This window comes from Podarcis erhardii, assembly GCF_964252035.2.
Source record: "Podarcis erhardii genome assembly, chromosome: 2".
Lineage (NCBI taxonomy): Eukaryota > Metazoa > Chordata > Lepidosauria > Squamata > Lacertidae > Podarcis > Podarcis erhardii.
The window spans coordinates 81957462-81971586 of NC_138498.1; the positions used below are offsets into that span (position 1 = coordinate 81957462).

Sequence of the window (14125 nt, forward strand, 5' to 3'; positions counted from 1 at the left end):
AACATCTGAATAGTTCTGGAGAACATGGAAGTTTGCTCACACCTTTGTGACATTTTCATTGTTTCAAAAACAAAAAACCCCTTGGGATTTTATTTATTTATTTCACGCTAGTAAACTAGGTTAAGTGCTGTCCATAATTTAATGCAATTCAGAAACTTCTTCATTCAAACAAAATATATATTATGAACATCCAGATACTAAGGCAATTCCACTCTGAATGTTACTACACACCTTATAATTCCACTACTGAAATGTGTTTGTATTTTTATCAGTATACCCTGAGCTGTAGTTCAGGCATCATACTGGTTTCTGTTACACAGGAGCAGATGAAGCTGCCTTATACTGAGTCAGACTTTTGGTCCACCTAGCTCAGTATTGTCTACACTGACTGGCAGCTGCTCTCCAGGACTTCAGGCAAGAGCCTCGCCCAGCCCTATCTGCAGATGCCAGGGACTGAACCTGGGACCTTCTGCTTGCAAGAGAAATGCTCGACCACTGAGCGCCCTTCCCCTCAGAGCCTAGGCATGCATTCAGAACTATTGTGATATTTTAAAACCACAGCTATACTGTAGCTCTGCATTACTCATTCTCATATGTTAGTTCAGGACACCATAATTTCAATTTATTGCTTTTTCCTTGCTGGAAGGCATCCCTAATTCATTTTATGTAAGCATAAAGGCAGCTCTAACATAACAGCTAGGAAAGAGATGTTGTGCCTTCTGGTGCTGGATTGCTTACAGATTGCTGTGCATGACTTCCAGTGCTATTTAAGCTAGGTATCCCATGTGCACACATGGACATGTGCACACACATGACTGCCATTGTTGGACTAGAACTTTCTTGCTTTCCTATGGTAAAAAAGACACAAATTCAACTGCTGGGATTCTGTGTGTGTGTGTGTTGCAGGCTGAGCAAGTGTAACATTTTTGAAGGCCTTACTTTTGTGTAAAATCAGAAAAAAATGTGTATTTAGCAGCACGATCTTATGCACGTGAACTTGGATGTCATTGTGTTTAATGGGACTTACTCTCTAGTATAGATTTGCATCATTAGTGTGCAATATAATTTCTCTCTCTCTCTTTCTCACACACACACACACTTCATTGGCCATGTTGAGATGTGACTCTTGCCATAATAAACCATGGAGTAGGTAGATTACCTTGTGCACAAGCTAAGTGCTTATGCATTAAGCTCAAGCCCTCCCTGCTTCACTCTTCCCTTCCTTGAGTGGGGAAAACAAACCATGGAGCAGTTGACTTCATGTGGTGTTCAAACCAGCTCTGACAGTTTGCTTCTACCAAACCAACCATGACTGGGAAGCTACTTTTTTTTGGGGGGGGGGGAACAAACCATGAGTGCTGCTTTGGATATAAAGCTAAGCTACCAGTTCTGTGGTTTGTTACTCTGCTCAAGGAGTGAAGGAGCACAAGCTAATTCATCTGACTATGGTTCACGGTGCTACCACCAAACACAGCCACTGAGGAAACTTGTATCGGTCCATTTCCCAGGGTACATTGGGACTGTAGCAAGTTCTATTTGCTCCCCCCGTTACCAACTTCTGCTGACGTTTCAATGTATTTTACCTGGTAGCAAACATGGCCCTCAGAGAAGAGAAGGTAGCAGCATCTTCTTTTAAAGCCTTCAGCTCATTACGCAGCTTCATCATGGTCTCCGTAACCATGGCCTTTTCATTTTCATACTTGCTTTTCAAGTTGGCCAGAGCAACTTCTGCTGTCTTAAAAGTTGACCGAAAACAGCAAAAGAAAATAGTCACAGTTAATGGGATTATAAAGAATTAAGAAACGGAGAACATCCAAGAACACCAGAGTTCCACACCTGTTTGGAACCTTTACCAGGATCTGAACACAGAATCGTCAACAAGTACCCTAAGGTAGTCGTCTACCTGAGTGTATTGTGCACGTGTGAAGAGACTATTAAAAATATTATTTACATGGATGGATGCATATCAACATTTGTCTAATGAATCCCTTTTGTTGACAACATAAGCTGTGTAAAATTACAGGACCGCTTACCTGTTTGTTAGCCTTCAGGACAGTCCTCAGAGTTGCTATCTGCTCCCTCTTGGTGCTTAGCAGAGATTTCAGCTTCAGGATTTCCTCCATTAGAGCCTCTTTGTCTTTGTCTACTACCGGCCCGAGTTCCTGGGTGGTCACCCGCTGCCGAGACAACTCTGTCGTTCTGTCAACCGCTTGTTGCAGATGCTTGATCTGGTCGCGGATTATGGCAATCAGGTTGTAAATGTTCATGGGCTCCTTCCGGGGATCAGATACTGGGGACGGGAGAGACGACACTGGCGAAGGACTGCTGTCCCCACTCCCACTTTCTGATTTTCCTAAGTCTATGGACAACAAGCCTTTAGAGAGCAGGATGGGCGATTTGCGGCCTTTGCCCTCTGGACTGGTACGGCCTCCTTTGCCCTCTTTGTAGTAATCCAGCATGACCCGGTTTGGAGTTTCATTGTTGCACATGCAGACATGATGGTACAAGTTGGCTAACTCCTCGCTGAAGGAGACCAACTCATCCTGAGCTACGCTGAGGCTTCCCTGTGTTTCTCCAGCAACATCACTTACTTTCTTGAGTTCCTTCTCCAGTCTAACTACCTGCTCTCTATCTTGCCTGCTAGATTTTTCCAATGAAGTAATCTTTTCAGTCAGAGCTTGAGATTCGGTCTCATACCTGCTCTTCTCCTCTTCGTATTTGGATTCACACTCTTCATATTTGGCTTTTAGGCCTTTGAGCTCATCTTTTAAGTCACTAATCTCTGCCACAGCCACTTTGTACTTGCATTCCAGAATCTCTGGGCCATTGATGTCAACCTCATAATAATCTCCATCTTCGTGGCTATCTCGCTCCTTTTCGTTGTCAAGAGCTGACTGGCGCTCCTTGCTGACCTGGAGCTTTTTCATGGCACTGAGGTTCTCGGTGAGCCTGACTACCTTCTCATTCTGCTCAGACAGAGCCCCTCGGGTGTTCTCCAGCTGCTTTTGAAACTCTTGGAGTGTAGACAACAAATTCATTTTTTCTCTTTCCATCTACAATGAATGAAAAGCAATGTTTACCCTTTCTGAAAGTGCATCTACTATAACATCTGCCATAAAGGATACATGGCTCATTCTTTGCGTATATAAAATTCCTGGGTTCAACTTCCAGCACCTCCAGTACTAGTTACAAACAGCCAGTTGTACAAGATGACCCTTAGGGTCCCTTCCAACCCTACAATTCTATTATCCTGTGTACACACAACCCCTTTAAACTTCCTTCATGGTGTGAGCAACCAAACCAGGAAGTCTTCAATTAACAGTAGTACCATGGGTACCAGTTTCAGAACAAGCTATGATATTGAACCTATTGGTAATAATAATAATATCAAGAACCACTTTGTTCATAAATGGCTTTTGATAAATACTTAATTTTCAGATACATAGGGCCAGATTCAACTAAATAGCTGCACCGTGGGAAGTTTCACTAGTACAAAAGGGCTTCCCCCCTTTTCATTGCCCTGCACACACCCCAATCAGGTCAGCGTAACCCCCAGTACAGTGCCTAGAAGAGGAGAAAGCATTCCATCAGGCGATAAGAAATGCTTGCGCTGACGGAACAATCAAATTCCAGCCACAGTTAGCAAGGATTTACCTGCATAAGCTGCTGTTTCAGCTTCTGGATTTCAGATATATTCAACTCACTCAAGAGATCAGACACAAGACTAGGCGCTGGAGGGAAGCTCTCGCTTTTCTTCGGCGTCGATGCCTTATTATTGCCATTGTTGATTTTACTCAGGCAGTTCTGCTCAAAGCCGTTCACAATTTCATCATTATTGGGCTCCGTGGTCTCATCGCTGAACTTCAGCCCATCCAGAGAGAAGTTCAAATGGCTCGTGTACATGGAATCATTGATGTTCATATAATGAGATAGCTCCTTCCGAAGGTTGTTCTTCTGCTCTCGTTCGGTCTTCAAGGTCTCCAAGGCCTCCTCAAGCTGGCGCTCAGATATCTCTTTTAACCTTATGGCATCTTCCAGCTGGCTGTTGAGGAACTCGGTAACTTCTTCAAGCCTCTTGATTTCATGTTTCAGCCCTTCAAATTCCACCTAGGACACAGAAAGTATCACTAAAATGCAAAGCAGGAAACGCTCACCGTTGCTTACTAGTAGGAAGAGGGGGACACAAGGATCAGCACTATGCAGCAAATGCACCGGCAGAGCCAATGTGGCCACCTTGCCTCTCTCCCTCTTGTTAGGCAGCACAAATCCTGCTATCGGAGGCTCAGGTAAGCACTGCTGCCCCCAAACTTCATCTGCTCTTAGTCATGGGGTTCAGAGGGCTGAAATCTGAGGCATCAGAGAAGAGCTACAAGCTTTCCACAAGCACAACTGAATCTGAATCTGAGCACCCTCCCCCCCCCCCGAGAACAAGATATGGCCATTTCAATACCCACCTGGTTCTGCTTCAGGACTGACACTTGCTTCTGAAGGCAGATGTTCTCCTCCTCGAGCTCAGTGTAATCTTGCAGCAAACGGGCTTCTCGGAATTTGTACTCCTTTATGTCGTCTCGCAAGCGACCCCTCTGGAGTTCCACGTTCTGATTTATCTGCAACAGGCAATAATAACAATACTTGACTACAATTTGCTTCTGCCACAAAAACTTACGCTCTCAAAGATTGTAATCAATCATCAGATGTTTCACAAAATAACCATGCGTCTTCCTCATTCCCCTTGCCCAGAAAAGGAAGCACCATAAAGGGTATAAGCCCCTAAGGGGTAGAAATTGATTTATTTTTTTTAAAGGAGCATCCTTTCAAAAGGCCATATGCTTCAAGTGCTAATCTAAAAACTGTATGTCCGCATTTAGCAATTTCTTTAAAGTGGCCATTAAACATTCTAAAAGGCTGCTTTAAAGAGGAGACAACATGACCTAGTAGAATCAGGATGGATGCTAACTAGTGCTTTTAAAAGCAAGCATGGCTCTTGTTCCTTATTTATTAAAGAGAACAAAATTGACCAGAGAAAATGTGCAGTCGCTTTCTCTTGAGGTTTAAAATGTGGAGTAAAGGAGCATCTGTCAGATACAATTTAAGTACAGAGAAGAAAGCCAATAGACCTGTGACGCTCCTATGAATCCATGATTTATGTAAATTGTTTGTTAAATGTTCTCATCAATTTGGGAGGGTGGAGCGTAGGGAGAAGAGGCAAAAATGAAAGTTGTGGACCACAAGTCTTCAACTGGTGAGTTGCAACATACCCAGATTGCAGCCCTAAAATATGACTTCCATTCCCCATCTGCCCCCTGCATCATATTCTGTATGTATGTGTGTTTTGACAGCCTTGGTAAGTAACACAGCACAATTGTTAAAATGATACTTGTAAGAAAGGAAGGGTTACAAAGAAATCATGTTTGTGGTAATAGCGTAATCTGACCTAAAGCCTTTTGTTGTTTAGGACAGAAGCCGAATAACGTGAGCAACAAATCCAATAAAGCTAACAATAGCTGTCACTCAGGCTGGGATTAAACCATGCAAGTCAGTCATACTGGTCCCACAGGAGAAGAAAATAGAGCAGCACAACTTGCACAGCTGAGGGCTGACCACGTAGTCATACAATATATTAAGGGTGGATCAGTTTGTTTCTGTTCTGTTATCAGTTTCACATGTGCTCGATCACAGGCCTGTTCCATCCTCGCTCCGCGGATTTTAAAAAAAATCACATTTAAACAGTACTCAGTTTTAATACATCTTATGCATGCTACCCCTAAAATACACGTTTTTAAATGGCATTTCCATGCATCTTCCCTGGGTATGTGCATTTTTGTTTGAAGGTTTTGAAACTACACTGTAAATTTCAGAGAAGTATGAGATATGACTGATGGTTGCATTCTGATCGACATTTAAGTCCATGACTGGCAAATGAGGTCAGGGCGCTTTCAAATGCAAAACAAACAAATTTCTTCACTGCGCCTACAACAGATACAGTCAATGAAAAGAGTACAACCCATCTTTCGGAGCTATGTAACAACATACAGAGCCTCATTCAAGGCGTACCTGGAAGAGATCTAAAATGTAAGGTAGAGAAAGACTGAAAATGAGAATTCCACACTTTAACCTCTATGGGGCAACCTCTTTAGTCCAAGAGACACATTCCTACCCAGTGGGCTGCTCCAAAAGTGAAGGCTACACAGGTGACCATGGTTAGCTAAAAGCAGCCTCACTGGCCAAAAGCAAAGGGCTGAAGGGCTGAAATAAGGCTGCAGGCCAGACATTCCCCACTGCTGACCAAGGGCCATGATGTAGCTCTAGCACAGCTGTAGATGCTTTGTACATTGCCTGGCATCACTTTGCAGTTAAAAAGAGGAGCAGGAGGAGGCGGCCAGGAAAAAGTGTTCACACCATCCAGGTGGGTATGCAGAGTCCTGGGAGACAACAGTGCTCAATGGGGAACGTTGAGCAGAGCAGCCAGCAAGAATGTAGAAGGCTGTGCAAAACCACAGTGCACACATCACTCAAAGCCAGAATGGCCACAGACCAGCAAATCTGAAGTAAAATCAAGGAACGGCACTCAGCTCTAGTGGATCCCTGTTCCAAAATACTAGCACTTCTTTTTTTATTGTCCTTTTTTTGTAATAAACTTTTGACAATCCATATGTTTACAAGTTTCTTATGATAAACTTTTTTTACAATCTATATCCATTCAAAAGAAATTACAGGTTTGCACCTAACGACCTAAACCCCTACTCTTGGTTTGCCTAATAAAGGTATTGCCCTAATATCGTTACCGAAACCTTTCTCACAAGAAAGCCCAGCTACCTTTATGTTTTGCAGTTTGATTAACTGTTTGCTTTTAAACTGCACATTAAAAATGTGTTGTTCTCTAAGCAAATCGCATCATATTAACTTTACTTGTTTTAGTTTAATAATTGTTTCTGTGCTTGCTTATCCCGGTAAAAGGTGCTCTACTTTATTCCTGGTGTGAGTAAAAACTTTCCATGGAAGTGGAGTCTGGGAGGCAGTGGCAGCAAAAGGGATGAGGTGGATTTCATTGCTGCTGGGTGGTTGAGAAGTTCCACATATCCCTTCCACTTCTTATCAGTCATCTAGTGGGGTAACGCCTCTGTAAATTTCGTGGGAAGAAGGCTTGCGGCAACAAGATTGTTTTTGTTCAAGAGGGCTTGGAGAAAGGGTTAAGAAATAGTGAAACCAGTCTCCATGTGGTGTGTCTAGTAATGGAAGAAGGAAGAACAGCTGGCTTCCATCTCAGAAAGGCCAGAGGCAGCTGAATGTCTCTGAGGAGGCCGCAGTTTGCGTTCCCTGCCCCCATTTCTGCTGCCTGTTACTGGTATGAGAACTAGTGACCCAGTAAGACCGTGCCAGCCTTCGGCTGTCTCAAAGGTGTTCACTGAAGAGATTGGAAGAACCTTTTGCTACATTGATATTACATATTAATTTAAGAATTAGAAATGACTGCTTCCCATAAGAGCTTTTCCCAGCAAACATCAGAAATTAAAAATATCATGTTTTCCTACACAGCTGCTGTTTTATTTCTACACATTTTTACAGCTGTTTAATCACTCCCTCTCCTGCTTTTCTGCTCTCTGGTTTATTTAAAGTTTTCCATTACAACTAAGCCTAAAAGCTTAGTAAATGTTTTCAATCCAAACAGAGGTTCATATGTGATTTTAGATAACATTTCTGGAAGACTCAAAATAAAACTACACATCTCTTTTTCCTCCATGAATATATCAAACTGTAAATTTCCTGTTGCAGTTGTTCCAGGAAAGACTATTTTGCATAGATGGATCACAATTTTAAAACATCCGGATATTTCTGGAGTGAGGAAGGGAATTAACATAAATGTTTTCGCCATCTTGAAAATGGTGCCCTGTGTAATTTACTGCATGCCAAGAAACTTTAAAGGAGCAAAAGTAAGTGAGCCAAGACCTTGTTGAAATTTCCAAGTACAGTGGTGCCTCGCAAGACGAAATTAATCCGTTCCGCGATTCTCTTCATCTAGCGGTTTTTTCGTCTTGCGAAGCAAGCCCATTGACAGCTTAGCGGATTAGCGCTATTAGCGGTTTAGCGGCTTTTAGCAATCAGCTGAGAAGCGGCTTATCAGCGGAACAGCTTATAAGCGGCTTAGCGCTTAGGGAAAGGGCGGAAAAAAAGCAGGGGGGGGGAACGCGGGAACTCGCAAGATTTTTTCGTCTTGCGAAGCAACCCCATAGAGAAATTCGTTTAGCGAAGCGTCTCCAAAACGGAAAACCCTTTCGTCTAGCGGGTTTTCCGTCTTGCAAGGCGTTCGTCTTGCGGGGCACCACTGTACAAGGTACATTATTGGCAAAGTGTTTCTGCTTACCTAAGACACATGACACATTATGTATAAGATGCAAATAACATGTTAAGTAGGAAGAAGTGCTCTAACACACACACACACACACACACACACAGACTTCAGGCAATGATTGTTGTAATTGTGCTGGTGAATTTCTATTCATTTACATCTGGTTGTGTTACTGGGCGAGGAATTGCATTCTCACAATATTCAACGTTTTGGTGACATAAATGAAATCAAGACTTATCACTCCAAGAGTTAACAGAAATATACCTTAAATCCACCCATAGAAAGCTAACTGCACACTTCTTGCAATTTCCAGCTAGCAACTAAATCTCAGGCCTTGATGGCAAGTTAAAGCACAAGGCAATTTATTCGGAACAGAGGGAGCTGCTCATGGACATTACTTTTCAAAAACAGAGTCATTATAGATTGCTTTGGTAAGACAAATAAATAGATTCCAAACTGACATTTCCCAAGAGGACTGTCCAAGATAAGAAAAGCCAAATGATTTCAAACCAATAATTAAAAAAAAAAAAAAGAAATCTTTACTTATTTCACTGTGCTGTTTGGTCTTCATTTAGATTCTAAATTTAGAATATGGGCCACCTCTTGGGCAACGAATGTCACAAACTCTTGAGTGACCAGATCTGCCTGTCCCTTTTGGAGTCAGATGGAGCACAGCGTTCATCTTACAGCACCGGCTGGTTCATGGCAATGTTGCATGTTGCTACCAATCTTGCTTTCAGGCTTTCAGAGCCTACCAGCTGCCATGTCTCATTAATGTCCTGTGTGCAAAAAGTCCAGAAATCGATTTTATCTCATACAAAGGGGGTGGGGAAGTAGTTTGGAGCCGAGACCAACAAATATTTCACCACCCAGATAACATTTCAAAGTCAAAACAGTGGAAAAGGTATTAAAGGATCTTTTGCAGCAGAGAGTGTTTGGCAGGAATTAATGCACTAAAGAGGGGAAGTGGGTAAGATCTGAAAACGTCTCCCAAACACTGCACTAAAACAATAACGAAATAAAGGGAAAGGGTCTCTTTGAGATAAGACACATCTTAACAAGGTGTTACATTGTCAACTAGCTATTTGTGCATGTGACTGCTAGTTATACATTTTAGATTTATGAATGAACGTTAAGAGATAATTAGGAATTCGGGGCATCGTATCGCTTATCGCTCACCCCAGAAGTCAAACTTTTATCATCATTGCAAGTGAACATTTGCAAAAACCCTATGGCTTACCTTGAGCTAAGTGAAAGCAGTGGCCAGCCCCAAGCCCTGGCAGAGTCTCTTTCCTTGTCAGTGAAGCAAGGCAGGACCCTGACACTCTGTTTTTCATTCCTGCCAAGGGGAAAACCCTACAGCTGGGCTGGGGATCATCTGCTATCTACTTCCTGAGCCTAAAATTAAGTTGCTAGGTTTGGGGAAGGGAAGGCAATTGTGACTTGCAAGATCAAGGATTCCATTTCCAACCCTGTTTGCAACAATTCACAGCTTAAATGCTTGTGACACTTCCAGGACGATGTGCTTCTTCCCTAACACAGGATCTCACAGAGTGGAGGCAACCTAACATATGGGGATGTAACGTTACAAAAAAAATAGCAATCTTTGACACAATATCTGGCTGTTCTAGTCCTTTCCCAAGTTTTTCTGCCTGCCTCAATCATGGGACAACCGTGAGGCACACCTATTGGGATCTGAGTCAGTGTTAAGCCATCAAGCAGCCACCCTGTCTTCAGTGACAGACAAAGCGTACAGACAGTAGTGACATCAGTATGGCTCAATGAGCATGTCATGTTGTTACGGCAAGTTGAAATTGGTTGTCCTTTAGAAAGGAAACAAACTTCTAGCTGCCACCCAACCTAATTGGCAGTGGTTGCAGGAAGCGGAGGCCCTGCCAACACTGTTGGATACGGTGGCTGGATCTAGCATCTTCCTTTAGCTCTCTGCTCCTCTTCACTGCAAGACGAGATTGAACAGGAGAAGGAGCTGGAACAAAGGGCTTGGTGGACTGCCTAGGGCTGTGTCACACGCCTGCCTAACCCATATTGTGACAGATGTGTGCAGCAACACAATAAAGCAGGAGGAGTGAACCTGTGGTCCTCTAGAGATTCCTGGACTACAATTCCCCTTATCCCTGTTGGCCATGCTGGCTAGGGTTGGTGGGAGCCCAGTAACTTAGGGGGGCAGCAGGTCTCCCCACCTTTGAAAGAAGCAAAGAGCGGTGGACCATTGCCTGAAAAACAAAACAAAACAAAAAAGCAAGAATGCCACACACAACAAGGCATGACAAAGGGACTTCCAAAGATGGGACATAATTGTTCTATGGTGTAGAAAGGTGAGAACATAAAGGCAGAAGAAGGTTGGGACTGCAGTATGGTGCTCCAATAGTTAACTAATTCTGCCCTCTCATGCCCTTGATTTTGCCCAGCTCAGGTGTCAGCTCACTAGAAGTTTCGTAGATAAGAGAAATGGATATTGTTCCACATAATATAATCACCCAGTTCTCACACTAGTGTGACATTTTAAATTCGGTTAAAGCAGCAGGGCTAACAGAACCTTTTCATTTTTGACATATCTGCAAAATAGGTATTTCGTTTGGGTATATCTCTCCCCATTTGTTTCTCCAAATTGTACAGCAGCTGAAAGGCATCATTTGTGGGGAAACTGAACAGGTTTCTTCATAACAAATGTTACATTTTTATTTAATGGAAAGCAATGATATTTTCTAGCATCTTTTCCTTCCCTCCCCACCCTCCCAGGAAAATAATACTATGCAGAAATGGCAGGACAAATAACGGTAGTAATATGCCAGCTTTCCAAATATACTTTTAATTTTAGGTTTACTGTCTGCATAGGAATATATTCAGATTCGACTGATGGATTCATTGATCATTTGTAGAGAGGATTAGTCAAGCTTATGCCTGATCCTTGGATCCCATATCCAGAACGAAGGGGGGAGGAATGCCTCCAAATTTAGGAGTCTCAGCTATGGCTGCAACTGTGGTGAGCAATCTAAAGGATGTCAACACCACTAATATGAATTAAAACTGGCAGGGTCTATCATGTTTGTGAGACTACTTCTGGGTCATTTGGAAAAACAAAAACAAAGGAGAGTCAATAGAAAACTGAATGTAGTTAGGGCACTGAAGAAGAAGAAGAGATGCAGTTAGTTATTCTAGTCCAGCCTTCTCCATCTGGTGCCCTCCAGGTAGTTAGGACTGCAACTCTCGCCAGCATTTTCAAGCTGTCAGAATTTTTAGTGTGCTAGTAGCACCTGTACTTTGGAACTCCCCACGTAGTGCATTGTGTGCACTTGTCATGCCTATCTGTGACATTATTCTCAGTCTGAAATGTAGGAATGACTGGGCTTCACATACTCCCCCCTTCTTTTTTAACTGAAGGAAGTGAGAAGGGTCGTCACAAGCACTGTGATGCAATATCTGAAGAAAGGCCTCTAAAACACTGTGATTTAACAGTTCCAATTAACTTGTGTGCAAATAAAGAACACACCTTGAGCCATGGTACTCATGCATAGACTGGCTAAGTTTCTAGCAAGATCCTGAATTCTGAAGAGAGAAAAAAGTCACCAACATCTCTTTGTTGAAAAAGTAGAATAAAATCCTATTTCTTCAAGCATGCCCATCTTACAGAATCTTTTTGTGAAAAGCAGGGCAGGAAAAGGATGTTTGGGATTCATAAACTCAGCTGTGCGAATAAATATTTAAATATCTGTTACATTTATGAAGTTGTTTGAGGCAAAACCTTTGTAAAACTGCTGAGTGTCTGGTTTTTTAATTGATTTATTTTTTATGCACAGTTGCATTTTGGAAAGCAGACTTTTATAAAATAATAGTAGAATATTCTGTTGTGCCCCAGTCATGGTAGTAAATCATGAAGTGCTTTAGAGAACAAAAAAGGAGGATGGAAAGGGTAAAGTTAGAAGGAGAATGTGTAAATAAAACTACTAAAACTGTGATGTACTTAGTGTTGAGATTAATTGAGCCACAACTTTAAAGGAGAAAAATCTTTAGAAATGTATTACTAGCCTAGGGTGCCACCTTCAAAAACAAGAGGAAATTGTGTGTTTGGGCAGGGGAATGTGGCCTTCCAGGTGATGTTGTACTCCTGCTCCCATTAACCCTAGCCAACAAAGGCAAAGGTCAGGGATTATGGGAGTTGTAGTACAACAGCACCTGAAAGGTGACAGTTTCCCCATCCCTGGTCTAGTAAATTCTAGATTTAGGTTCATCTACTGCATGAATCTGTAGGGATAATTCAATATGAGACTGGGACAAAATTAATAAGGATAACCTTGGGCTGAGGAGGGAAGCAGTTTGCTTTACATTTTGACACGCTTCTTCTACAGCAAACCTTTTCAGGATCTGGAATTCAGGACTTTTAAATCAATTCAATAATTAAAACTACTAGAAATGTTATTAACATTATGTGAAGTATTGCTGTGTGTCAAGTACTATTAAACATATTGGAGCATCTACACTCAGTTGTTTGCTGTTTCTCATTTGCTTCTGATATTCTGTACCCTGAAATCTGTTCCTCACCCCCACACTAACAAACATTATTTTGAAACAGCCTAATTGTGGCTCTTTTGGGGTGGGTATACAGCTTATTCTTTAGCAGACTGAAGGTCAAAATAAAAGTCAAGGTAAGCTACATCTAAAAACACACAGACCCCCTCCCCCCCAAAAAAAATCAGGATGTGGCTTTTGACGACATAATGGTTTAATTAAAAGTTAAATGATCTTCAGTCGGGCATGGTATGAGTTCTCAAATAATAGAGTACAGTCAGGATAAAGAACTTGAATACACTTGGGGAATGGATTTATTCATTAAGTATATAAAATAGAAACATTAAATTGTGTCTGCCCTGATAAAACCAAAGTTTCCTGAAAACGTTGTACACTTCAAAATCAGTTTGTATCTCCAGATTTCTGTTAGATGCCAAGACTTTCTACACTGTCACCTTTAAAAGATATGTTCTGCTTTATAATATCTTTCTTTCAAGTATATCAATGCACAACATCAATAAAGCAAATCAGGAACAGATGCCTCCTTAAATAATATGCAAAACAAACCAAGCGCATTTCCATGACAATTCATCATCTTTGGAATGCTTTTTTCCCATTATGGGCTCTCAAAAGGGCTACAAATGATAAATGATAGATTCTCATTGAGTGAAATAGAAAATTCTTATAATTATTGTAGAGGGGGAGCAAAAGAAAGAAAAACTGTCAGTTTAAAATCAGCTTTGATAAAGATAAAAGGTGAGAAACCCAACAGCTGCCATCTGCTACAACCCACAGTATGCTGAGGGAGCGCCCAGCAGTGGGGCTGGAGTCCCACCATTCTCTACATCTGAATTTTCCTGCAACGAACAAAAGAAAATGCAGGGGCTCTGCCTATTTATCCTGCAGTTCTTCGAAGTGCCTTAAAGTCAAAGCATTTGAGGGGGGGAAGCAAAGAAGAAACCATATGCTGATCTTCCTAATTTGGTCACTATGCAGGGCAAGGGCGACAAGTCCCGCAGACCCAATTTGATATGGTGAGTTCCTTGGGGACACAAAGCTTCTATCTAATCTGTGTTTTATGAATAGCTTTGATAAGCATACATTGGCAATAGAGGGTGGTGAGGGAGGGGTGGGAGGGAGGGAGGGTGCCTTCTAGACAATATTTGAACACTGTACGAGTGCTGCCAGGCAAATTTAGTTGAAATGCACCTATAACTTCACTGTGCAATATATCTATGTTCTATGCTTTGA

The 14125-nt window shown here is 42.0% G+C and overlaps 1 protein-coding gene across 3 annotated transcripts in view; it reads right to left on the reverse strand.

The window, feature by feature from the left end:
• BICD2 (BICD cargo adaptor 2) overlaps nt 1-14125 on the reverse strand; it is an 89925-nt gene that overhangs the window by 7078 nt on the left and 68722 nt on the right. For all 3 annotated transcript variants that reach the window (XM_081848860.1, XM_081848862.1, XM_081848861.1), the window contains exons 3-6: nt 4455-4607; nt 3655-4107; nt 2034-3053; nt 1584-1735 (exon numbers count right to left, since the gene is read on the reverse strand). In XM_081848860.1, coding sequence (XP_081704986.1) covers nt 1584-1735; nt 2034-3053; nt 3655-4107; nt 4455-4607 — 1778 coding nt within the window. The remainder of the gene's footprint in view (nt 1-1583; nt 1736-2033; nt 3054-3654; nt 4108-4454; nt 4608-14125) is intronic.